The following is a 27,347-nucleotide window of genomic DNA, read 5'->3' on the forward strand; positions in this document are numbered from 1 at the left end:
CTGGACTGTAAGTGTGTTAGAGGACGGTGGTAAGAGTCCACAAGTTTTACGAGCTTTCTAGGCTGAGAAACAGGGTGGACACTGCTGAAGAGAAAATGCTTAAGGAATAGGATGGAGAAGCATGTATGATCAAGAGTTTAGTTTTGGGCATATTAAGTCAGAGAGATACTTGGGGCCTTAGAGTGGAGATGTCATTTAAGTAGCACGCTGCGGTCTGGAAATAAAACGTGAACGTTGTTGGCATCCAGACAGTATTTAACCCAATGAAGAGATGATAACCTGGCGAGAAGGGAAAAAGAAAATAGAAAAGGATTAGGAAAAAAGGAAGAGCTTAGAAGACAACCACAAAGCACAGACCAAATCGTGTTTTCAGGACTAAATTGTGCAGAATTCGCTACGCCATTTCTTCCAGCGTGGTTACTTAACTGATACCACCGGCAGCAGCGAACGTTTCTAAAACCCTGTCTGAACAGGATGCCTGCGGCGCCATCTCCATCTGCACCTGAGGCCGCAGCGCTTACGCAGGTGCTAAGTCTGACCCGCCGGAAGGGTTCCAGCACCCGCTGCCCCTTCACGGCCCACCCCGTCGTGAGCACTTCCACCCTCGGCCAGCCGGACCTCGGCCAGCCGGACAGGGTGCCGCGCATCCCCCGGGCCGCCGGGCCTCAGCGCGGAGAGGCAACGCGCTCGCGGGCGCACGGCCTGGGCGCCGCCTCACCTTGGCTCGCTTCAGCAGCTGGATGATCTCGGCCTCGGTCTCATCCGCCGCGTCCGGCTCCTCCTCCTCCGCCGCGGCGGACCGCGAGAACCAGGCGAGCGCTGGAGGAAGGGGCGGAGGTCACCGCGGCCGCCCCGCTCCCCGCTGGCCCGGCCGCCCCGCTCCCCGGCCGCCCGCCCGGCGCGCGCCCCTCACCGGCCACCAGCGGCAGCAGGCCCGGGACCCGGCCGTGCCGCGCGACTCGGGCTGAGGGCACGTCCGCCTCGGCCCCGGGGCCTCCTGCCGGCGCCGGGAGGGGGCGCGCCGAGCAGTGCCGACCCCGCCGGCCCGCGGCCCGCAGGAGGCCTCGCCCCAGCAGCCGGTACATGCTCCCGCCGCGTCCTCGGCGCACTGGAAGCCCAGCCGGGTCCCAGCGCGGGGCGGTCCCCCGGGTCACGTGGCCCCGGCGCGGGGCGGTCCCCCGGGTCACGTGGCCCCGGCGAGGGAGGACGCACGCAGGTCCCTCTCGCTCGCCCCGTCCCGCTGGCCGCGAGAAGGCTGCACCAGACGCCCTGCAAGTAGCGGCCGCGGTGCATCCGGGGAAGGGCGCAGCCTGTGGCGCCATGTCCGTCACGCTGCCGGCCGTTGTGGAGGAGCTCCTGAGCGACATGGCCGCGGCGGTGCGGGAGAGTGGACGAAGTACGGCCGGAGCGCGCGTGGCTGTGGCGGGGGCTGCGCGGCGCTCGGGGCGGGGAGGCGAGAGGCCGGGCGGCGCGGGAGAGTGCACGAAGTACGGCCGGAGCGGCCGTGGCTGCGGCGGGAGCTGCGCGGCGCTCGGGGCGGGCTCTCTCCTCAGGCTCCGCGCGCCGTCCCTCGCTTAGTTCTCTGTGCTTCGGGTTCTAAACCTTCGCTTCACCTTTAAAAAACAAAAAAGCGAAATTCGGGCGAGCAAAGTCAAACGGTTTAGGGAGATTCACTGAGTATTTACTCAGCGGCACAGTTCCTGGGGCTCCTTCCTCAGGCGCGAGCAGGTCAGTGGGCAAACGCGCAGGGGCCGAGGTGCCTAGAGCTCCCAGGGGCGCTGCAGGTGGGGTGGGGAGGGTGGCAGCGACAGGAGGCTACGGGGACTTACAGACAAGGTGAAGTTTTCAGTCATTAATCTTGCCACGTAGTTCCCTCAGGTAAAATTCTGCCAACTTTAAAAGATAATACTCTCATACGCTTTGTCCGGAAAATAAATATTTTAGGACCACAAAACTCAGATGTATGCACAACGCCACTGGACTAAATCTGGATATTGTGGAAGTACCTTTTTTTCCCGCCGGCAGAGGATGCTCTGGGACTATGCTTACCAAAATGACTGAGCAAGGACTAGTATAAGAGAACACTTGTAGTCAAAATGCTTCCACTAATTAGGACAGCTCTCCCGAAGTGGAAGTGGTCATTTTGTAAATACAGTGGAGTTAGGATGGCTTTTGTTTTCAAAATCTGACTGCACTTTGAAAGGTTTGAGTTACCTAGGTAACTTTTTGAAGAATTGAGAAAAGTAAGCCAACTTTTGTTTCTCATTTCAGTCAAAACTGTTAGGTTAGTCATGTTCTGATTACAGAAAGGGTGGGAGAAAGCCAGTGTGCTGTCAGCTCAAATAGTGTTTCTGGGGTTCTAAGATTTGAAGACCCTGAGGGTGCCACGGTGTCAGTTATGCCAAAACAGCTGTTTGAATGGGTTAATCCATATACTGTGACAGTCTTGATGGGGCCTCTTAGCCCCTTGCCACTCATGGCTTGTTCATAGGAACCCCCTGTCATTGAGTCGCCTTTTTTTGCGGTAGAACAGTTTTCCACTATTTCGAAGTCTTTGTTCTCACTATCCGCCTTCCTTCAGTGGTAAGTTTTTTAGATAAAGATTCCAACCAAGCTTACTGTCTTGTATGACAATAGAAAAAATTGCCCTGAGCCATGTGCCAGTATTAGTTGATCACCAGGTCTTTCTTCCAAGGCACCTCTGGGCAGACACAAACCTCCAGCCTTTCAGTTAGCAACCTTTTGTCTTGGTATTTAGGAAAAACAACTTGGGAGGGTTTTCCCCTAAACCCTGAGGAGTGGTTACCTTTGCCCTCCTTCTTTGGAGAAGCACTTTGGGGGTGGGGGCTCCCACATTGTTTTCTACCCCAGAGGGTTTGTTACTTTTGTGCAGGAGATTCCTGGGGTTGACTGACATTTCCTGGATAAGCTATAAACAACTTGATACTTCTGTCTGGCCTGGCAATTAACAAGACCTGAGTTGATTGACATCTCATGAGTAATTGAAGTTTAGTTGAATTATCTGGTGAGGGAGGTCCCCCCCCTTGAAACTAATGAGGATCAGAATATATAAACAGGTAAACTGCAGAGGTTAGAGGTCTCCTGATTGAGAGATTTTGGGGCTAAGAGCTGAGCTGGCAGAGGAGCAGAGCCACGTGGGAGGACAGTGATCCTGAACCTGCTACGGTGGCTATGGCTATGATTTAGCCGTGGAGAGGCCTGATAGCAGAGCAGCTGAGATCTGAGCAAGCTGCTACACTGGCTGTGAGCTGAGCCATGGATAGCAACAGAGGGGCCCCACAGTAGAGAGTAGCTGAGGGAGCTGTCCTGGTCGGAAGTTGTCCCACACTGAAGAAGGGAGGGGTGCCCTTTCCACCTCTGGGACCCTTCCATACCTTGCCGCTGTGCTTCATGATCTGATACTGAGTCCTTCTTGTTACTTCCAAGTTGTTTCTGATCCCAGGTTGTAGGCTTTTACTTCTTTAATAAACTGAATAACTTAGGAGTATGGTCTGTGAGTTGTATGTACATATTGCAACAAATTATCGAACCCGGTAGAGAAGTAGAGCACGGTGGGGAAGCAGCTGGTGTCAGAAATAATGGAGAAGTAGGAAGGCAGAGATAGACCTGACCACTGCCCCATAGAAACCAGCTTTGTGGTGATACTGATTCTTATCCCTGTAAAAATGGCTTGGGGGAGGTGTCTGACTTCCTCTAACCCGCAAAGGGGAAGGAGAACCAAGATCAACTATGACATGGAGGTCAGAAACACCTCTTCTTTTGGCCATTTCTACCAATTCAGACACTAGCCACCCCTCCCACAGCACTCTCTACTGGGTTCGATAATTCATTGCAATGGCCACACAAAACTCACAGACCATACTCATAATTATAACAGGGTTTATTAGGGAAGTATCAGTTACAATTCAGGTTCAGGAACACTCAGGATACAGTTCTTCCACCAGGATAGCCTCTCCCACCGAGCTGTGCTCACCTTTCCCTGGCCCTCAGTCTCTGCCCAAAGGCACCCAGCTTTCTCTCTTGTGGGGTGGGAAGTCCACTGCACCACCTCCTGCTGCTGGGTTTCTCCTGGTCTTGCCTTCCTTGATGGTCATGGGCTCCTCTCCCCTGTTCTGGAATTGGCTCTCTCTTGAGGCAAAACTGACCAATCCCCTTGGATTACCTTACCACACGGTACTGCCCAATCACCTGGGTCTGAGTTAGGGCACACAAAAAAATTACTCCACACAATCCCTCTTGAATTTAGACAATTCATCAAACGTTATTCCACAACACCTAGGAATTCCTGTTATCCTGGAAATCCTTTTTACCTATATTGGGCCTTATGTTTACTGTATGTTAAGATTTTTCTTTTTGTTGGTTTATTCCCTTATTTTATGGGGTACATGCTCCAGTAGCTTCCTGAAGAAAGGTGTATGGGATGTACTTTTTGAGACTTTGCATGTCTGAGAAAGCCCTCTTTCTACCTTCATACTTGATTGATAGTTTGGTTCGGTATTGAATTATACGTTAGAAGGCATTATTTCTGTCTAGCTTCTAGTGTTGCTTTTAAGAAATCTGAAGCCATTATGGCTCCGAGTTTTTATATGTGACCTATATTTTCTCTGGAGGTCTGAATGATCTCTTTCAGAGCACCCAGTGCTCTGAATCTTCATGATAATGTTCTTGAGTGTGAGGTTTGGTGTGTTTTTTGATTGTTGTTTTTTTTTTTTACTCCACTTTGTGGGCACTCAGTGGGCCCTTTCAAGCTTAAAAAAAAAAAACAACTAATTTTTCCTTCCATCCTGGAAAACGTTCTTAAATTATTTCATTGATACGTGTCCTCCTCCTGCTTTCCAAACTTTGTTCTGGCGTTCTTGCTATTCAGTTACAGGATGTCTTATATTGTCTCGCTGATTTACTTACCTTCCCTTCCAAATTTCATCATTTTCCCTACTTCCTGGGAATTTGTTCAACTTTATCTTCCGAGTTTTCTATTGAGAACAAAGACCTGAAAAAACAAGTGAATCAACTATATATGACAAGCTAGGAGCCCTGAACATCAAAGGCAAAATTGAGGAATCGGACCGAGCAGAAGGGGCAGGGAGAGATGGTTCAGAAGCAGCAAAGAGTTGGCAGACCTGGGAGCCAGCACCCACGGGCTCATTCCACTGGTCCCAGCACGGTGAGGCAAGCAGTGGTGTTTGGGACACATTTTCCACATTGGGACAGAACTAGTGGCAGAGGGTCTGCTCAATCCTCCAGAACAAGTGAGAAGTACCAGAAGATAAGTACCTGTGTTTAACCTACCTCACAGATCCAAAAATACCCTTTTGGGAAAAACCTCTCTCCCACTTACCTGCTCCCTTCCCGCTCTGTAGTGGGTCCCAGCCAGCTTCATCCCCTGGGCTGGAAGAAGGACCCAGCACTCATCCTGAGCCATTCTCACAGCCTTGGAGAGGGAACAGATTAACAGAGAAAAAATAATCTGCTGGCTCCCCTAAGTTGAGAACTTAGGGCAGAAACAGCTACTTTGTCTAGGCATAGACATAAGAGGTCCCCAGACTTTGAATGCCTTTCATCCCTGCGTAGACCTCTGTGGGTCCATTTCAACAGCTGTGGGCCCTCATTAGCACAGCACAACAGGGTATATACCTGAAGCTTAACTTCACTGTATCATCTATATGGTGGACTGGCAGGTTCATGATATCTGACATTGCTCTGTCTTTGGGGCAGAGTCCTCACCTACCCACATCAGGGGCCTGAGGACTGGTGGCTCCACCCACAAAACATGGCCACCCACGACATGGGCCCAGGAATAAGTGGTGCTTCCCAGTCCTTATAGCCAACAGCATTGGGCGCCCATAGTCTGGCTACAAGACCTACCCACCTACATACTCCAGGGAACAGGGACATGCTTTCCTAACAAACTCAGGGGCAGTTGTCAGCCCCTTGCCTTGCTCAGCATGTGACCCCTAATACACCCAGATACCTGTGCCTACACCAATCACCGCTTCTCGTCTAGGACTGTACGTGAGAGCCTGCACCACACACTTGGTGACTGACTACCTGGACACCTGAGCTGAATCCATAAAAGAAAAGTGAACGGACTCCTGGGCTCACATACCCAGTAACAGCTCTAACCACCTGGTGACAGAACATTAGAGCTTTAAAGACACCACTCGAGCAGCCTATTTGGGCTTTTCAAAATAAAACAGGAATCTGGAACACAGTAAGCAAACAGAATGAATACAGTAACTTATTGATGGCTTGAAGACGAGTCAATATCAAATCACATAAAGAGGCAGACTACAATGACTTCAGCAAGCTCCCAGAACAAATAATCAAGAAATCTTCTGGATGAAGATAAGTTCCTGGAATTACCAGAGGAAGAATACAAAAGATTAATATACAGAACTTTTCAAGAGATTAGGAAGGAGGTTAGGCAAAACGCAGAACAAGCCAAGGAACACAAAGACAAAGCATTAGAGGAACTTAAGCAGACTAAACAAGAGTATAATGACAAACTTAATAGGCTAGAAGAATCCATAGATATCAAATTCAAAAGATTAACGGTAAAATTTCAGAATTAGACAATTCAGTAGAAAGTCATAAGAGCAGAATTGAGGCAATGGACGTCAGAATTAGATTGGAGGTAAAGCACTTGGCACTGACATATTTGAGGAAAATTCAGATAAAAGAATTTTAAACATTTAAGAAGCCATGAGAACTACATGGGACTCTCAAGAGGAATAACCTATGAGCAATTGAGGTGCTGGGGCAGCGGGGGCGGGGGGGGGGACAGAAAATACAGAGAGAATTATTGAAGAGTTGTTGGCAGAAAACTTCCCTGATATTATGAAGGACGAGAAGATATTTATCCAAGATGCTCGTTGAACCCCTCACAAGGTAGATCCTAAGATAAAGTCTTGAAGGCATAATCACATTTCACAAAACTAAAGAGAATTTTATGAGTGGCTAGGGGTAAACAAAAAAGTCACCTATAAAGGAGAGTCAGTAAGACTAAGCTTGGACTACTCAGTAGAAACCATGCAGGCAAGAAGACAATGGGAGGACATTATAAAATCTTGAAGGAAAAAAATTGCAAGCCAAGAATTACTTATCTGGCAAAACTGCCTCTCGTATATAATGGCAGAATTAGGACATCGCTATACAAACAGGAGCTTAGGGAATTGGCAAAAACCAAACCAATACTACAGGAAATATTAAAGGGAGTCCTCCAGTTAGAAAGTCAATAACATCAGATAACAACCCACAACTAGAACACAGGACAAAGCAACCAGGTATCAACCCAGATAGGGAAATCACACACACACAAAAAATTATATTCAGTTTTTCGTTTCTATTATATTTAATTTACAGCTCCTTTTTCTGAAGATTCCTTTTTTATTGTATCTCGTGCCCATTTCACGCTTGCACTGATATCTTTTTTCTAGGTGTTTGAAATTTACTTTGTAGTTTTTCCTCTGACTAGCTTTCTTTGGTTTGTTTTGTTTATCTCCTTTCTTTTAATGTCTGGTAACCCTTGGTTGTCTGGTCATGTCTGGTCAAGAATGGAAGACTAAAAATTTTATTAGAAGCACTGAGTGGATTGATGGGGCTTATAGACTGTCAGTTTCACTGTACTTGACCCCATTAGGCTGTTTACTTGGGGAAATCATTCCATTCCATTCTTCTTGGGCTGGCCAGATTGCCCAGGGAAGACTCTTCCAGTCTCTTGCTTAGAGGACAAAAGGCCTGATTGCCTGTGTTATGGGAGCCATGTTGGGGAAGAGGGTAAGAGGTCCCCATTTTCAATGCGATGCTCTTAACCTAAACTGTGCATGGTATTTCCTCCCAGTCCAGATATCCCGTGTTTTAATCTGTAGAAAATAAACCTAGCCTTTTGTCAGAGAGAGAGAAGGCAGTCGCTTAGAGCAGAGGAAGGGAACTGAGGTCCTATTGCTTCTTAAACTTATTTTCAAAGAGCCTTCCTTATTTTCACTCTCCTGCTTCATCCCCAATTCCAGAGCTATTTGGTGCCACCAATTTCTGAGAGGTTTTTTTAAATTGGGAGAGGTGGGTAGGGGGTTATGGAGTGTAAATCAGGTTTACACCAACTTCTGAGGGGGGTTTTGTTTCATTTTGTTTTTGTTTTAAATTAGGAGAGGTGGGTAGAGTACTCTGGGGTGTAAATCTAGTTAGTTCTTGGGTCTTCTCACAGCCAGCTTAGGATTCAGTTTTCTCGGATCTGGCTAAGTATTTTTGGCTCTTCCATCAGCTTCCATTATATCTTAACTGTTGCTTCCTCTCCTGTTCTCCTTTGTAGATTATTTCTTTTTTAAAAAAATTGTTTTATTATTGTTTAAACGGAGTTTTCGCAAGGAATAAAATTAGATGCATAGGTTTAATTCACCATCTCACACGTGTCTTTTTGGTTATAGTCTTTTTAAGATTTTATGGTCATTGGTTTAACATGGAGGAGCCCTGGTGGTGCAGTGGTTAACAGCTCAGCTGACTGAAAGATTTTGATTGGTTTAATGATTATAATTTTTTTTCCATTTCTATTTTGCAGTTCCTGATGAGCATCTATTATCGTAAGTTATGTTGTTGTTGTTTTTTTTTTAAATCATCAGTGTGTTCTAAGACCTAAATCCTTTCAACATCAACTCTTAATTTTTTAAAATAGTCTTACTGAACTGGAACAGTATTTTCTTGACATGACTGTTAAAATCTGTCTGAAGTGAAGAGTACAAGGCATTCCCATGTTGTCCTGTTTACCATTCTTGTTTAATATTGTTCTAGAAGTTGTAGCTGATACACTAACACATGAAAAAGAAATTAGAAGTTTACTTACCTGCAAGGATAGACAATTATCATTTTTTGCAGATGATATAACTGTCTATATATAAAAAACCCAGGAGAATACAGTAAAACAGCCAGTTTTTTAAAATGCAGAAATTAAAAACATTTTCCTTCATACTACAAAGTTCAGTGATATAATTATATCCTCAATAGCAACAAAAAAAGTGAAAGCTACCTAAGGATAAGTGACGTTTAATTGCTTATATACTTATATTTAAAAGTCCAGAAGGATACACACTAACTTGTACTGGTGGTTACCTTGGGTGGATGGAAGGGAGGTAGAATTTAATAAAAGGCTTTAATCTTTCTCTGTTTTTTAAAAAATGTTACAAGGATTGCATATTATTTTTAAAAATTACTGCATTAAAAACAAAGAAAATGGGCAAATAATAAAAGAATGTAAATGGTCAAAACTTCTAAAAACAAAAGATAAATCTTCCTAACAATCATTCAAATACAAATTAAAGTAATAAGAATTAAGAATCATGTAGGACTGTATCAAGAGAAATAACCTACTAGTGGAGTACCAGAACAGGGAGGGATAACAGAAAATACAGAGAGAATTGTTGAAGATTTGTTGGCATAAAACTTCCCTGATATCATGAAAGATGAGAAGATATCTATCCATGATGCTCACCAAACTCCACATAAGGTAGATCTTAAAGTCACCAGGACATATTATAATCAAACTTGCCAAAACCAAAGATAGAGAATTTTAAGACCAGCTACAGATGAACGAAAAGTCACCTACAAAGGAGAGTCAATAAGAATAAGCTCGGACTGCTTGGCAGAAACCATGTGGGCAAAAAGGCAATGGGATGACTTAAATAAAGTACTGAAGGAAAAAAATTGCCAGCCAAGAATCATATATCCAGCAAAATTGTCTGTCAAATGTGAAGGTGAAATTGGGACATTTCCAGATAAACAGAATTTTAGGGAATTCATAAAAACCATTGGGTTGGTTTTTCTGGGTTTCATAAAAACCAAACCAAAACTACAAGAAATACTGAACGGAGTTCTTTGGTTAATAAATCAATAATATCAGGTATCAACCCAAGACTGGAACACCGGACACAGCAATCAGATGTCAACCCAGACAGGGAAATCACAAAAATAAACCAAGATTTTAAGAAAAGGGAAACAATGATGTTATTACGTTAAACGAGACAACATTAATAAAGAGGAACTAAGAAATACAGATCTTTCATATGGAATGGAAGACAAAGCGATACAAAAAAATAAAAGGTTTAAATTTAGAAAAGCAGGAGTTGATATTACGGTAACCACAAAGGAGACAAACTATCCTACACATCAAAACAAAACACAAGAAAAAAATAGAGACTCAGCAGAAACAAAATCAACAACAAGGAATATCAGGAAAAGACAATATATAAACTACTCGGCACAAAAAATTAAGTGGGAAAAAGAAACTCAACACACAAAAAAGATATCAAAATAACTACACTAAATTCATAAAAAAAAATCCATAATTATGCTGGATGTAAATGGACTGAATGCACCAATAAAGAGACAGTGACGGAATGGATAAAAAAACACAATCCGTCTATACACTGCCTACAAGAGACACACCTTAGACTTAAGACAGACAAAAACTCAAAGGATGGAAAAAAATATATCAAACAAACAACAATCAAAAAAGACCAGGAGTGGCAAAATTAATTTCTGACAAAATGGACTTTAAAGTTAAATCCACCACAAAGGTTAAGGAAGGACACTATATAATGATTAAAGGGACAATATACCAGGAGGATATAACCATATTAAATGTTTATGCACCCAACGACAGGGCTGCACGATACATAAAACAACCTAACACCATTGAAAAGAGAGACGGTTCCACAATTATAGTAGAGGCTTCAACACACCACTTTCGGTGAAGGACAGGACATCCATAAAGAAGCTCAATAAAGACATGGAAGATCTAAACGCCACAGTCAACCACCTTGACTTTATAGACATATACAGAACATTCCCCCAACATCAGCCAAGTATACTTATTTTCTAGTGCACATGGACCATTCTCTAAGAGTACCACACATTAGGTCATAAAGCAAGCCTTAGCAGAATCCAAAACACTGAAATACTACAAAACATCTTCTCTGACCATAAGGCCATGAAAGTAGAAATCAATAACAGAAAAAGCAAGGAAAAGAAATCAAACACTTGGAAACTGAATAATACCCTGCACAAAGAAGACTGGATTATAGAAGACATTAAGGATGGAATAAAGAAGCTCATAGAATCCAATGAGAATAAAAACACTTCCTATCAGAATCTTTGGGACATTGGGAGAGCTTTGCTCAGAGGTCAATTTATATCCATAATTGCATACATACAAAAAGGAGAAAGGGCCAAAATCAAAGAATTATGCCTACAACTTGAACAAATAGAGCAACAAAAGAAACCCTCAGGCACAAGAAGAAAGCAAATCATAAAAATCAGAGCAGAATTAAATAGAAAAACAGTTCAAAGAATTAACAAGATCAAAAGCTGGTTCTTTGAAAAAATTAACAAAATTGATAAACCACTGGCCAAACTAACAAAAGAAAAACAGGAGAGGAAGCAAATAACCCGAAGAAGAAATGAGAAGGGCGATATTACAACAGACCCAACTAAAATTAAAAGAATCATATCAGATTACTGTGAGAAATTGTACTCTAACAATTCGAAAATCTAGAAGAAATGGATGAATTCCTGGAAACACAATACCTACCTAAACTAACACAAACAGGCAGAACAACTAAATAGATGCATAACAAAAGAGATTGAAAAGGTAATCGAAAAACTCCCAACAGAAAAAAAAAACCCTGGCTGGGATGACTTTATGCAGATTTATACCAAACATTCAGAGAAGAGTTAACACTGCTAAATGTATTTCAGAGCATAGAAAAGGATAGAATACTCCCAAACTCATCCTATGAAGCCAGCATGTCCTTGATACCAAAACCAAGTAAAGATACCACAAAAAAAGAAAATTACACACCTATATCCCTCATGAACTTAGATGCCAAAATCCTCAACCAAATTCTAGCCAATAGAACAACATATCAAAAAAATAATTCACCATGACCAAGTGGGATTCATACCAGGTATGCAAGAATGGTTCAACATTAGAAAAACAATCCGACATATAAATAAAACAAAAGACAAGAATTGTGATTTTATCAATTGATGCAGAAGAGGCATTTGACAAAGTTCAGCACCCGTTCATGATAACTCTCAGCAAAATAGGAATAGAAAGGAAATTCCTCAACATAATAAAGGGCACTTATACAAAGCCAATAGCCAACGTCATCCTAAATGGAGAGAGTCTGAAAGCATCCTCCTTGAGATCAGAAATCAGACAAGGATGCCCCTTATCACCGCTCTTATTCAACATTGTGCTGGAGGTCCTAGCCGGAGCAATTAAGCTAGATAAAGAAATAAAGGGCATCCAGATTGGCAAGGAAGAAAAGTCTCTATTTGCAGATGACATGATCTTATACACAGAAAACCCTAAGGAATCCTCCAGAAAGCTACTGAAACTAATTGAAGAGTTCAGCAGAGTATCAGGATACAAGATAAACATACAAAAATCAGTTGGACTCCTCTACACCAACAAAAAGAACATCGAAGAGGAAGTCCCTAATCAATACCACTCACAGTACCCCACAAGAAAATAAAATACTAAGGAATAAATCTCACCAGAGATGTAAAAGACTCATACAAAGAAAACTACAAAACACTTCTGCAGGAAACCAAAAGAGACCTACAAAAGTGGAAAAACATACCTTGCTCATGGATAGGAAAACTTAACATTGTAAAAATGTCTGTTCTACCAAAAGTGATGTGTAGATACAATGCAATTCTGATCCAGATTCCACCAACATTTTTCAGTGAGATGGAGAAATGAATCACCAACTTCAAATGGAAGGGAAAGAGGCCCAGAATAAGTAAAGCATTACTGAAATAGAAGAGCAAAGTGGGAGGCCTCACTCTACCTGATTTTAGAACGTATTATACCGCCGCAGTAGTCAAAACAGCCTGGTACTGGGACAACAACAGATGCATAGACCAATGGAACAGAATTGAGAATCCAGACATAAATCCATCCACATATGAGCAGTTGATATTTGACAAAGGCCCAAAATCAGTTAAATGGGGAAAAGCCTTTTTAACAAATGGTGCTGCCATAACTGGATATCCATCTGCAGAAAAATGAAACAGGACCCATACATCACACCATGCACAAAAACTAACTCAAAATGGATCAAAAACCTAAATATAAAATCTAAAATAATAAAGATTATGGAAGAAAAAATAGGGACAACATTAGGAGCCCTAACACATGGTATGAACAGTATACAAAACATTATTAACAATGCAGACAGAAACTAGATAACTGCGAGCTCCTAAAAATCAAACACCTATGTTTGTCTAAACACTTCACCAAAAGAGTAAAGAGACTACCTACAGACCAGGAAAAAGTTTTTAGCTATGACATTTTTATTTAGCCTGATGTCTAAAATCTACGTGATACTGCAAAAACTCAACTACAAAAAATAAAAAATAAATAACACAATTAAAAAAGGGGCAAACGATATGAACAGACAGTTCACCAAAGAAGACATTCAGGTAGCTAACAGATAAATGAGGAAATGCTTACGATCATTAGCCATTAGAGAAATGCAAATCAAAACTACAATGAGGATTGTATCAATAAGGCTAGTGAGGAGGCGGGGCCAAGATGGCGGACTAGGTAGACGCTACCTCGGATCCCTCTTGCAAGAAAGACTCGGAAAAACAAGTGAATCGACCACGTACATAACAATCTACGAACCCTGAACAACAAACACAGATTTAGAGACGGAAAATGAACAAATACGGGGAAGCAGCGAGTGTTTTCAGAGCCTGGAGCCAGCGTCCCAGTCAGGTAACCTTTGGCACCCGATTTAGGGCAGACCCCAGGGGAGCTGACGGTGCAAACAAGGGGCCCAGCCCTACCCCCCTTAACTCACCCCGGGAGGGGGCCCAGCCAGTTCGCGCGGGCGGCGTGGCGACGCAGCCAGTGGGAGAAGTCCCCAGGAGGCAGTGACTGGTCTTGGAGCTGGGAGAGCAGCGTCCCAGCCGGGGAATTGTGCCACCGGGATTTTGACTGGGCGCTGTCACGGCACAAGCACGGGGAGCTGCTCCACTCCCCTGAACTAACCCCGGGAGGGGGCCCAGCCGGTTCGCGGAGGCGGCGCGGCAACGCGGCTGGCGGGACAAGAAATCCCTGGGAGGCAGCGACTGATTTTGGAGCCGGGAGTAAAGCGTCCCAGCAGGGGAACCTTGAAGCTAGGATTTGGACTGGCAGCGGGTAGCTTCAGAGGACCAGACCCCCGGGGCAATCTCCACACAGCCAGCACACATAGGCGACACGCGACACGGGAATCTCAGATATAATAGTCATTCCAAGCAAGCCAAGCAACTCTGGCTATATTCTGAGGTGCTACTCTCCTATTTCTCTGATCCCTCCCCCACCCTCCCCAGGCGGCTTCATTAACATTGGAATTGCCTGAGCCAGAGAGAGAAGGGCTCCGGCTCCGCGGCGGCTTTGCTCCCCCCCCCCTTTTTTTTTCTTTTTTTTCTTTTGGTCTTTTCCTAACCCACTCTTTCAGCCTGAGAGAAGGAACCAAAAAAAAAAAAAAAAAAAACCCAGGGACCAAAAATCCACCCCTAATCGGACTAAAAACACAGAACCAGCTACAGCCAAGCATATATGATCCAAATCTCAGACTTTCATCCTTACAGGGAACAAGGTGGCGGTTATAATCCAAAGGCAATTCTGATAGGGATCTGACTGCATTTTTTTTTAGCGGATTTTCTGGAAAAACTAGTTTCCCAGTGATGGCTTGGAGACAGCAGTCCATATCAAACCACATAAAGAAGCAGACCATGACAGCTTCTACAACCCCCCAAACAAAAGAATCAAAATCTTTCCCAAATGAAGATACAATCCTGAAATTATCAGATACAGAATATAAAAAACTAATTTACAGAATGCTTCAAGACATCACAAACGAAATAAGGCAAACTGCAGAAAAAGCCAAGGAACACACTGATAAAACTGTTGAAGAACTCAAAAACATTATTCAGGAACATAGTGGAAAAATTAATAAGTTGCAAGAATCCACAGAGAGACAGCATGTAGAAATCCAAAAGATTAACAATAAAATTACAGAATTAGACAATGCAATAGGAAGTCAGAGGAGCAGACTCGAGCAATTAGAATGCAGACTGGGACATCTGGAGGACCAGGGAATTAACACCAACATAGCTGAAAAAAATCAGATAAAAGAATTTAAAAAAATGAAGAAACCCTAAGAATAACATGTGGGACTCTATCAAGAAGGATAACTTGTGTGTGATTGGAGTCCCAGAACAGGGAGGGAGGACAGAAAACACAGAAAAAATACTTGAAGAACTCCTGACAGAAAACTTCCCTGACATCATGAAAGATGAAAGGATATCTATCCAAGATGCTCATCGAACCCCATTTAAGATTGACCCAAAAAGAAAAACACCAAGACATATTATCATCAAACTCGCCAAAACCAAAGATAAAGACAAAATTATAAAAGCAGCCAGGGAGAAAAGAAAGGTTTCCTTCAAGGGAGAATCAATAAGAATAAGTTCAGACTACTCAGCAGAAACCATGCAGGCAAGAAGGGAATGGGACGACATACACAGAGCACTGAAGGAGAAAAACTGCCAGCCAAGGATCATATATCCAGCAAAAGTCTCTCTGAAATATGAAGGCGAAATTAAGATATTTACAGATAAACACAAGTTTAGAGAATTTGCAAAAACCAAACCAAAGCTACAAGAAATACTAAAGGATATTGTTTGGTCAGAAAACCAATAATATCAGGTACCAGCACAACACAAGGTCACAAAACAGAACATCCTGATATCGACTCAAATAGGGAAATCACAAAAACAAATTAAGATTAAAAAAAAAAATACTCATAACGGAATCACGGAAGTCAATATGTAAAACATCACAGTAATCAAAAAGAGGGACTAAATACAGGAGGCATACAACTGCCATATGGAGAGTGATACAAGGAGATAAAGAACAATACAAGTTAGGTTTTTACTTACAAAAATAGGGGTAAATAATAAGGTAACCACAAAGAGGTATAACAACTCCATAACTCAAGATAAAAGCCAAGAAAAACTCAACAAACATAAAGTCAAACACTACGAAAATGAGGATCTCACAATTTACTAAGAAAAATGTCTCAGCACAAAAAAGTATGTGGAAAAATGAAATGGTCAACAACACACATAAAAAGGCATCAAAATGACAACACTAAACACTTATTTATCTATAATTACGCTGAATGTAAATGGACTAAATGTACCAATAAAGAGACAGAGAGTCTCGGACTGGATAAAGAAACACGATCCGTCTATATGCTGCCTACAAGAGACACACCTTAGACTTAGAGACACAAACAAACTAAAACTCAAAGGATGGAAAAAAATATATCAAGCAAACAATAAGCAAAAAAGAGGAGTAGCAATATTAATTTCTGACAAAATAGACTTTAGACTTAAATCCACCACAAAGGATAAAGAAGGACACTACATAATGATAAAAGGGACAATTGATCAGGAAGACATAACCATATTAAGTATTTATGCACCCAGTGACAGGGCTGCAAGATACATAAATCAAATTTTAACAGAACTGAAAAGTGAGATAGACACCTCCACAATTATAGTAGGAGACTTCAACACACCACTTCCAGAGAAGGACAGGACATCCAGTGAGAAGCTCAATAGAGACACGGAAGACCTAATTACGACAATCAACCAACTTGACCTCATTGACTTATACAGAACTCTCCACCCAACGGCTGCAAAGTATACTTTTTTTCTAGCGCACATGGAACATTCTCTAGAATAGATCACATATTAGGTCATAAAACAAACCTTTGCAGAGTCCAAAACATCAAAATATTACAAAGCATCTTCTCAGACCACAAGGCAATAAAACTAGAAATCAATAACAGAAAAACTAGGGAAAAGAAATCAAATACTTGGAAAATGAACAATACCCTCCTGAAAAAAGACTGGGTTATAGAAGACATCAAGGAGGGAATAAGGAAATTCATAGAAGGCAATGAGAGTGAAAATACTTCCTATCAAAACCTCTGGGACACAGCAAAAGCAGTATTCAGAGGCCAATTTATATCGATAAGTGCACACATACAAAAAGAAGAAAGAGCCAAAATCAGAGAACTGTCCCTACAACTTGAACAAATAGTAAGTGAGCAACAAAAGAATCCATCAGGCACCAGAAGAAAACAAATAATAAAAATTAGAGCTGAACTAAATGAATTAGAGAACAGAAAAACAATTGAAAGAATTAACAAAGCCAAAAGCTGGTTCTTTGAAAAAATTAACAAAATTGATAAACCATTGGCTAGACTGACTAAAGAAATACAGGAAAGGAAACAAATAACCCGAATAAGAAATGAGAAGAACCACATCACAACAGAACCAACTGAAATTAGAGGAATCATATCAGATTATTACAAAAAATTGTACTCTAACAAATTTGCAAACCTAGAAGAAATGGATGAATTCCTGGAAAAACACTACCTACCTAAACTAACACATTCAGAAGTAGAACAACTAAATAGACCCATAACAAAAAAAGAGATTGAAACAGTAATCCAAAAACTCCCAACAAAAAAAAGCCCTGGCCCGGACGGCTTCACTGCAGAGTTCTACCAAACTTTCTGAGAAGAGTTAACACCACTACTACTGAAGGTATTTCAAAGCATAGAAAATGACGGAATACTACCCAACTCATTCTATGAAGCCACCATCTCCCTGATACCAAAACCAGGTAAAGACATTACAAAAAAAGAAAATTACAGACCTATATCCCTCATGAACATAGATGCAAAAATCCTTAACAAAATTCTAGCCAATAGAATTCAACAGCATATCAAAAAAATAATTCACCACGATCAAGTGGGATTTATACCAGGTATGCAAGGCTGGTTTAATATCAGAAAAACCATTAATGTAATCCATCACATAAATAAAACAAAAGACAAAAACCACATGATCTTATCAATTGATGCAGAAAAGGCATTTGACAAAGTCCAACACCCATTTATGATAAAAACTCTCACCAAAATAGGAATTGAAGGAAAATTCCTCAACATAATAAAGGGCATCTATGCAAAGCCAACAGCCAATATCACTCTAAATGGAGAGAACCTGAAAGCATTTCCCTTGAGAATGGGAACCAGACAAGGATGCCCTTTACCACCGCTCTTATTCAACATCGTACTTGAAGTCCTAGCCAGGGCAATTAGGCTAGACAAAGAAATAAAAGGCATCCGGATTGGCAAGGAGGAAGTAAAATTATCTCTATTTGCAGATGACATGGTCTTATACACAGAAAACCCTAAGGAATCCTCCAGAAAACTACTGAAACTAATAGAAGAGTTTGGCAGAGTTTCAGGTCATAAAAAAAACATACAAAAATCACTTGGATTCCTCTACATCAACAAAAAGAACACCGAAGAGGAAATAACCAAATAAATACCATTCACAGTAGCCCCCAAGAAGATAAAATACTTAGGAATAAATCTTACCAAGGATGTAAAAGACCTATACAAAGAAAACTACAAAGCTCTACTACAAGAAATTCAAAAGGACATACTTAAGTGGAAAAACATACCTTGCTCATGGATAGGAAGACTTAACATAGTAAAAATGTCTATTCCACCAAAAGCCATCTATACATATAACGCACATCCGATCCAAATTCCAATGTCATTTTTTAAGGTGATAGAGAAACAAATCACCAATTTCATATGGAAGGGAAAGAAGCCTCGGATAGGCAAAGCATTGCTGAAAAAGAGGAAGAAAGTGGGAGGCCTCACTCTACCTGATTTCAGAAGCTATTATACAGCCACAGTAGTCAACATAGCCTGGTACTGGTACAACAACAGGCACATAGACCAATGGAACAGAATTGAGAACCCATATATAAATCCATCCACGTATGGTATTTGACAAAGAACCAGTGTCAGTTAATTGGGGAAAAGATAGTCTTTTTAACAAATGGTGCTGGTATAACTGGATATCCATTTGCAAAAAAATGAAACAGGACCCATACCTCACACCATGCACAAAAACTAACTCCAAGTGGATCAAAGACCTAAACATAAAGACTAAAACGATAAAGATCATGGAAGAAAAAATAGGGACAACCCTAGGAGCCCTAATACAAGGCATAAACAGAATACAAAACATTACCAAAAATGACAAAGAGAAACCCGATAACTGGGAGCTCCTAAAAATCAAACACCTATGCTCATCTAAAGACTTCACCAAAAGAGGAAAAAGACCACCTATAGACTGGGAAAGAATTTTCAGCTATGACATCTCCGACCAGCACCTGATCTCTAAAATCTACATGATTCTGTCAAAACTCAACCACAAAAAGACAAACAACCCAATCAAGAAGTGGGCAAAGGATATGAACACACACTTCGCTAAAGAAGATATTCAGGCAGCTAACAGATACATGAGAAAATGCTCTCGATCATTAGCCATTAGAGAAATGCAAATTAAAACTACGATGAGATTCCATCTCACTCCAACAAGGCTGGCATTAATCCAAAAAACACAAAATAATAAATGTTGGAGAGGCTGCGGAGAGATTGGAACTCTCATACACTGCTGGTGGGAATGTAAAATGGTACAACCACTTTGGAAATCTATCTGGCGTTATCTTAAACAGTTAGAAATAGAACTACCATACAACCCAGAAATCCCACTCCTCGGAATATACCCTAGAGAAACAAGAGCCTTCACACAAACAGATATATGCACACCCATGTTTATTGCAGCTCTGTTTACAATAGCAAAAAGCTGGAAGCAACCAAGGTGTCCATCGACGGATGAATGGGTAAATAAATTGTGGTATGTTCACACAATGGAATATTACGCATTGGTAAGGAACAGTGACGAATCTGTGAAACATTTCATAACATGGAGGAACCTGGAAGGCATTATGCTGAGTGAAATAAGTCAGAGGCAAAAGGACAAATATTGTATAAGACCACTATTATAAGATTTTGAGAAATAGTAAAAACTGAGAAGAACACATACTTTTGTGGTTATGAGGGAGGGAGGGAGGGAGAGGGTTTTTTATTGACTAATTAGTAGATAAGAACTGCTTTAGGTGAAGGGAAGGACAACACTCAATACATGGAAGGTCAGCTCAAGTGGACTGGACCAAAAGCAAAGAAGTTTCCGGGATAAAATGAATGCCTCAAAGGTCAGCGGAGCAAGGGCAGGGGTTTGGGGACCATGGTTTAAGGGGACTTCTAAGTCAATTGGCAAAATAATTCTATTATGAAAACATTCTGCATCCCACTTTGAAATGTGGCGTCTGGGGTCTTAAATGCTAACAAGCGGCCATCTAAGATGCATCAATTGGTCTCAAACCACCTGGAGCAAAGGAGAATGAAGAACACCAAGGTCACACGACAACTAAGACCCCAAGAGACAGAAAGGGCCACATGAACCAGAGACCTACATCATCCTGAGACCAGAAGAACTAGTTGGTGCCCAGCCACAATCGATGACTGCCCTGACAGGGAGCACAACAGAGGACCCCTGAGGGAGCAGGAGATCAGTGGGATGCAGACCCCAAATTCTCATAAAAAGACCATACTTAATGGTCTGACTGAGACTAGAGGAATCCCGGCAGCCATGGTCCCCAGACCTTCTGTTGGCACAGGACAGGAACCATCCCCGAAGACAACTCATCAGACATGAAAGGGACTGGACAGTGGGTGGGAGAGATGCTGATGAAGAGTGAGCTAATTATATCAGGTGGACACTTGAGATTGTGTTGGCATCTCCTGTCTGGAGGGGGGATGGGAGGATAGAGAGAGTGGGAAGCTGGCAAAATTGTCACGAAAGGAGAGACTGGAAGGGCTGACTCATTAGGGGGAGAGCAAGTGGGAGTACAGAGTAAGATGTATGTAAACTTATATGTGACAGACTGACTAGATTTGTAAACGTTCACTTGAAGCTCAATAAAAGTTAATTAAAAAAAAAACTACAGTGAGATCCCATCTCACTCCAACAAGGCTGGCATTAATCCAAAAAACACAATAAATGTTGGAGAGGTTGTTGAGAGACTGGAACACTTATACACTGCTGGTGGGAATATAAAATGGTACAGCCACTTTGGAAATTGATTTGGCGCTTACTGAAAAAGCTGGAAATAGAACTACCGTATGACCCAGCAATTCCACTCCTTGGAATGTATCCTGGAGAAATAAGAGCCTTTACACGAACAGATATATGCCCACCCGTGATCAACAGCAGAAAGACAGAAGCAACAAAGGTGCCCATCAACAGATGAATGGGTAAATTATGGTATATTCACACAGTTGAATACTACGCATCGATAAAGAACAGTGATGAATCTGAAACGTTTCAATAACATGGAGGAATCTAGAAGGCATTATACTGAGTGAAATTAGTTGCAAAAGGACAAATACTGTATAAGACCACTATTATAAAAACTCGAGAAAGAGTTTTAACAGAAGAATATATTCTTTGATGGTTATGAGAGCAGGGAGGGAGGGAGTGAGGGAGCGGGTTATTCACTGATTAGATAGTGGATAAGAACTACTTTAGGTGAAGGGAAAGACAACACAGCACAGGGGAGGTCAGCACAACTGGACTAAACCAAAAGCAAAGAAGTTTCATAAACTGAAAGCTTCAAAGGCCAGTGTAGCAGGGGTGGGGGCTTGGGGACCATGGTCTCAGGGGACATCTAAGTCAGTTGGCATAATAAAGTCTATGAAGTAAACATTCTGCATCCTACTTTGGAGAGTGGTGTGTGGGGTCTTAAACATTAGCAAGTGTCCATCTAAGATGCATCAATTGGTCTCAAACGACCTGGAGCAAAGGAGAACGAAGAACACCAAAGACACAAGGTAATTATGAGCCCAAGAGACAGAAGGGGCCACATAAACCAGAGACTACGTCAGCCTGAGACCAGAAGAACTAGATCGTACCTGGCTACAACCAATGACTACTCTGACAGGGAACAGAACAGAGAACCCCTGAGGGATCAGGAGAGCAGTGGGATGCAGACCCCAAATTCTCATTAAAAGACCAGACTTAATGGACTGACTGAGACTGGAAGGACCCCGATGGTCATGGTCCCCAGACCTTCCATTAGCCCAGGACAGGAACCATTCCCAAAGCAAGCTGTTCATAACAGTGATTGGCCTGCACAATGGGTTAGAAAATGATGCTGGTGAAGAATGAGATTCTCGGATCAAGTAGACACGAGACTATGTTGGCATCACCGATCTGTAGGGGAGATGAGAGGGCACAGGGGCTCAGAAGCTGGCCGAATGGAAACAAAAAGAGAGTGGAGGGGAGGAATGTGCTGTCTCATAAGCGGGAGAGCAATTAGGAGTACATAGCAAGGTGTATATAAATTTTTCTATGAGAGACTGACTTGATTTGTAAACTTTCACTTAACGCACAATAAAAATTAAAAAAATAAAACATAAAAGATGGAATATTATTTGGCAGTTGAATAAAAAAATGTATATATCAACATGCATCATTTTCAAAAACACATTGAGTGGAAGAAAGCAAGTTACCAAAAAGAAGCCTTTAATATACCTCTTGTTTTTAAAACTCATTTGAAAAAAAAATGTGTGTGTATATGTACTATGTATAACACACGTGTACTATGTATAATAAGATATAAAAACATTACCAGGAAGGAAACCAGCACGGCAGTAGGTGCATTAGGCATGAAAGGAGCTCTAGGAAGAAGTGTACTGTTAGGTCAGCTGCCATGGGGGCAGCTCCAGCTCGTAGCGACCCCGTGTGCGTTGGGTCAGTTCCAGCTCGTGGCGACCCCGTGTGCGTCGGGTCAGTTCCAGCTCGTGGCGACCCCGTGTGCGTCGGGGCAGCTGCAGCTCGTGGCGACCCCGTGTGCGTCGGGGCAGCTGCAGCTCGTGGCGACCCCGTGTGCGTCGGGGCAGCTCCAGCTCGTGGCGACCCCGTGTGCGTCGGGGCAGCTCCAGCTTGTGGCCACCCCGTGTGTGTCCGTAGAACTGTGCTCCCAGCGTTTTCAGTGGCTGATTTTTTTGGAAGTAGATCGCCAGGGCTTTCTTCCGAGGCTCCTCTGGGTGGACTCAAACTGCCAGCCGTTTTGTTAGCAGCCAAGCACTCAACTGTTTGCGCTTCCCTGGGAAGAAGTGTAAAGGGGCCTTTTTTTTTAATCAGTGTAGTTTATTCTTTTTATTTAAAAAAAGATCTGAAATAAATGAACAAGATGTTAACGTTTATTAATTCTGGTGGGGGTGAGTACATAGGTTTTTAATATAGTATTATCTTTTTTTCAAGTTAAAATTTTTTTAACTGCTGAGGATGGTGACCCTTTGGTCAGGTTAGTGAGGTGACTCTGGGTCAGGGCATCTAATCTGAAGCCCTTCTGTTTTCCAGGCTCAAGTTTGTCTTTGGCTCCTCAGCCATCCAGGCCTTGGACCTCGTTGACCGACAGTCCATCACCTTAATCTCATCTCCCAGTGGGAGGCGTGTATTCCAGGTAGAATTCTGGAGGTGGGGATGTTCTCCACACAAGCTCTTTAGGACGTACTATATTTTCATGAATTTCTGTGGAAGCCGGTGACCAGCTTTAAGTACTTCCTAGTCTGTTGGAAAGCATTTGACCCAACTTAGTAAGATTAACCTATTAATAACCAAAATAAGGTAAATATGATTTATTAACTTCACCCAGTAGTATTATATAGAGCCAGAAATGATGTGAAGTGGTTGTTTTCTCAGGTCTACTGGAGTTAAGTCAACTTTTCTTTTCCCATTGTTTGATAATACAAAAAAATAATAATAAAATCCATCGCCTTCAAGTCGATTCCAACTCACAGCAATCCTATAGGACAGAGCAGAAGTGCCCCATAGGATTTCCAAGGAGCGGCTGGTGGCTTTGAACTGCTGGCCTTTTGGTTAGCAGCCATAGCTCAACTGCTGAGCCCCCAGGGCTCCTTGTTTGTTAATAGAGGTGCCTTTTTCCCACATGAATTTATTGACAGCTTTACTTTGTTCATTATCTCTTGCTTAGAAGCACAAGCCAAAATGCATTTTGAGGTCTTCAGCATGCTTAGATCATCTGTCAGAAATGATCTTTCAAACTGTTGTCCAGAAGTATTATTAAGGGTCAAACTGCTAAATGCAGGTAGTCTGCTTGGACCTTAGTTTTGCCCTCTCAGAGCTTACAGTAGGTAGATTTGTGAAGTAACTAGTACTTCTTATCAGGCTCTGAAATACTTCCACATCTGGTGCCTAGAATCATAACTGCTATACCACACTGCCTGTCTTATCATTTGAGACTTAAGTAAAGACTGTATAAATAATGGACCAAACCCAGCCTCCCCCCCGCATCCCCTTCCACCTTTAGCCATATGAGAAATGTTAAGTGCAGTTGGGATTGACAGAAGAAGCTTGTGAATTAAATGAAAACAGAAGCAGTGTTCTCCAAAATTTGCTACCTGTCCTGGAAGGGGTAACAGAGAACCCATCAGCTCTTTTATGTAATCCAAGCTTTGCTGAAGACCAGGAAGGGGAAAAATTTTCAAAGTATTTGAATTCTGGCTTATCATCTGTGATGAACTTCTCAGAGCTGAAACTGTGTCAGTTAACTTTTATTAAGAGATCATTAAGAGTTAATTCTGAGTGAATAATAGGTGCCTTTGCTTGGTAAATTAACTTGCTATTCGACATGGTAGCATAACTTCATTCACCTGGGCAAAATCTTCCTAAGTTTCTTCATTAAGGGAAATGCAGTGATTAGTGTTGAATGCTGTGGTTAAAATTTTTGGATGATGTTTATTTACTCAAAAGATGCTGTGTACTAGAAGAATTTTCCGTGGTTAATTTACGGGTCAGTAGCCAGAGTCACAAAATGACACTGTTTATGCCTGAGGAGGCGTGTCTGTTTCCTTTCTTGGTGTTTTGTTTTTGTAGCTAAAATACCTTCACTTTTTCTAAAAGAGAAGGGCCTTCAGTTTTTCCCTTATCTTTTACTTCCAGATTTTTTGTCTTAGTTCCAATATCAATGTAAAACTTAATCTGGGCCAGCAGACTTCCAACTAATAATCTAGTTATTAGTTAAACTATTAGTTATTAGTTAAAATCGTAACGATCTTGTTCGAAATGTTTTAATTATTGTCGACTTTTTGTTTTTCCCACTGGTCACTGTGACTTAGCTGTTCTCATTCACATCCCGTTTTATATTACGTAGCTTTATTAGTCATAAAAATACTGACTTCCTAGAATTGTGGCAGTGAGCTTGGACTTTGAATTAAATGAGGCTGTAGAAACCATATACATCCTCAGATTGACCTGGCTGTCTTCATTGTTCAGTAAAATAGTGAGAATTTGGCTTAATTCAGGGGTTCTAGGGTCACCATGAGTCGCAATCGACTCAATGGCGGCAGGTTTGGTTTTTGGTTTATGAGATGATGAAGCTGAGTGAGACACTGCCTTGACACATAGTTATCTTTCTGTAGTTATTTTCTAATACTGTTACTGTCCTCTAGGTGTAATGTGTAATGAGTCTAAAATCATCATGTTGCTGTCACCTGAGAGAAGAGAGAATGCATCAGCCAGGAGAGGCTGTTATGCAATGATAACAGTGACCCCAAATCTCAGAGGCTTACAGAAATATGTTACACCTCATTCATGCCGCATACCCATCACAAGTCAGTTGCACTTCTGATCCAAAACGCCTTCACTCAGTGGTCCCAGTTGATGGAGCAGCCCCCATCTGGAACATTGGGGCTCACGTGGCAGAGAGAAAAGAGGAGATGGTACACACCAGTTTGTATTGCTTCTGTTTGGCTACCCAACATTTACTGGCTAAACCAGGTCGCACAGCCAGCCTGTATTTAACAGGGCGGGAATGTACAATCCTCGGCCAGCGAGGCACCAAACATGGGGACGGTGATGCAGTCTTCTAAACTCACCGTGAAGGACCCTAAGAGGCTTGGAGGGGTCATAAAATGAAGCTCTGCCCATAAATGGCTGATCATCTAAGTGGGTCACTCTCCAGAGAACCTGGCTGAAACCACGCCCAGCTTCCTCCAGACGAGATTCACGCAAGTCCAGTCGTGGGTCTGGGTATCCTCTTTCCTGCATGTTTCTTTTTTTAAAGTTCTCTCCTTCTGGGGATAAACATTCCAGACTATGAGTGGGAGAAGTAGGAGCAGTTTCTGTAAGAGGAGGTCATTTTTCCATTGAAGGGTGAAGGAGCTGAATTTGAATTAGATGGTCCCTGAGGTCAATTTCCATTTCTAAACATTTCTCAGATTTTTACCCGATTATTGGGTTCACTAGCTGTCCATTACTGGAAAAGAAAAATGTGGATTCAGAGTTTACCATCTCTTTACAGTATTTACTGCCTCGGGCGTTGAACATCTTATTTTGAGTCTTAGCCAGCCTTTGAAGGATCAGGCAAGAAAGGATTGGGAACCCACGATAAGAAGGAACCAATGAACCATTCCAGCCAGTGTCTAATTCCAAAAACCTGTGTCCGCTACAGCTTAAATCTAGGGAGAAGAGAGCCAGGAAATAATGACAGGAAGAAGAAATCTAATGTTTTATTCATTGCTAATAGTTTGGAGACCCAAGAATTACTCATGTCACTGCTGGGTGTCAGTGGCTTTTCTTCCAGGATTAAGTAGAAAACTGTCTGCTTTAATGCTCTCCTTTGGTGTCAGTTTCCCAGACACTCTAGGGAAATTCCTCCACGGATACTCAGTGGTGTAATAGGTGCTGTTCACAGCATGTTGTACCTCAAAATCAGAAATACATAAGATGTGGTTTTTTACTACCTAATTTGTAACTGGGGCCGAAATCTTTAAGGATACAGTAGGCATCTTATTAATCAATAGTTGGCCATTTCTGGTAATCTAGCAACCCCCAAGGAAGTTTGCTGACTTAGTCCAGATGTTGTCCTGACATGGCAGATCACGTAAATCACTGGGCTTTTTACAAACATAAGCAGAACACGTGAATCTGCTATTTCTTCTTTGGTTATAGCCTTACCTGTCACTTCAGTGTTAGGGAGAAAGAGGAAGGAAGGGAGCCCTGACATTGTAATTAAAAAAAAAAAAGTCCTGGATTTTTTATTTAAATTGTCATCTTAGAGCCTGAAATGAATTTGAAGACCCTCGGCAGATTTCTGTAGTGGCAGTTGAGTTTGTACGATAACCCTCAGGATGTTTCTACTTCTCTTGGAACCTAATAATAATTTTAAGTTTCCAGTTTAGAAATTAACTCTAGGAATAAAGCCAGCTCAAAAAAAAAAAAAAAAGATAACTGACTTCTTGGTGGTGGAG

The 27,347-nt window shown here is 42.1% G+C and overlaps 2 protein-coding genes across 2 annotated transcripts in view; one reads left to right on the forward strand and one right to left on the reverse strand.

The window, feature by feature from the left end:
• The window catches only part of TTC19 (tetratricopeptide repeat domain 19), a 42,076-nt gene extending 40,985 nt beyond the window's left edge, over positions 1-1,091 (reverse strand). Inside the window, exons 1-2 of the mRNA XM_064271858.1 lie at positions 914-1,091; positions 719-819 (exon numbers count right to left, since the gene is read on the reverse strand). Of these exons, the coding sequence (XP_064127928.1) occupies positions 719-819; positions 914-1,085 (273 nt within the window). The 5' untranslated portion in view covers positions 1,086-1,091. The remainder of the gene's footprint in view (positions 1-718; positions 820-913) is intronic.
• Positions 1,084-27,347, forward strand: part of ZSWIM7 (zinc finger SWIM-type containing 7) — a 31,454-nt gene continuing 5,190 nt past the window's right edge. Inside the window, exons 1-3 of the mRNA XM_064270369.1 lie at positions 1,084-1,396; positions 8,576-8,597; positions 23,437-23,539. Coding sequence (XP_064126439.1) covers positions 1,084-1,396; positions 8,576-8,597; positions 23,437-23,539 — 438 coding nt within the window. The remainder of the gene's footprint in view (positions 1,397-8,575; positions 8,598-23,436; positions 23,540-27,347) is intronic.

The sequence above is a fragment of the Loxodonta africana genome, chromosome 18 (assembly GCF_030014295.1).
Source record: "Loxodonta africana isolate mLoxAfr1 chromosome 18, mLoxAfr1.hap2, whole genome shotgun sequence".
Taxonomy (NCBI): Eukaryota; Metazoa; Chordata; class Mammalia; order Proboscidea; family Elephantidae; genus Loxodonta; species Loxodonta africana.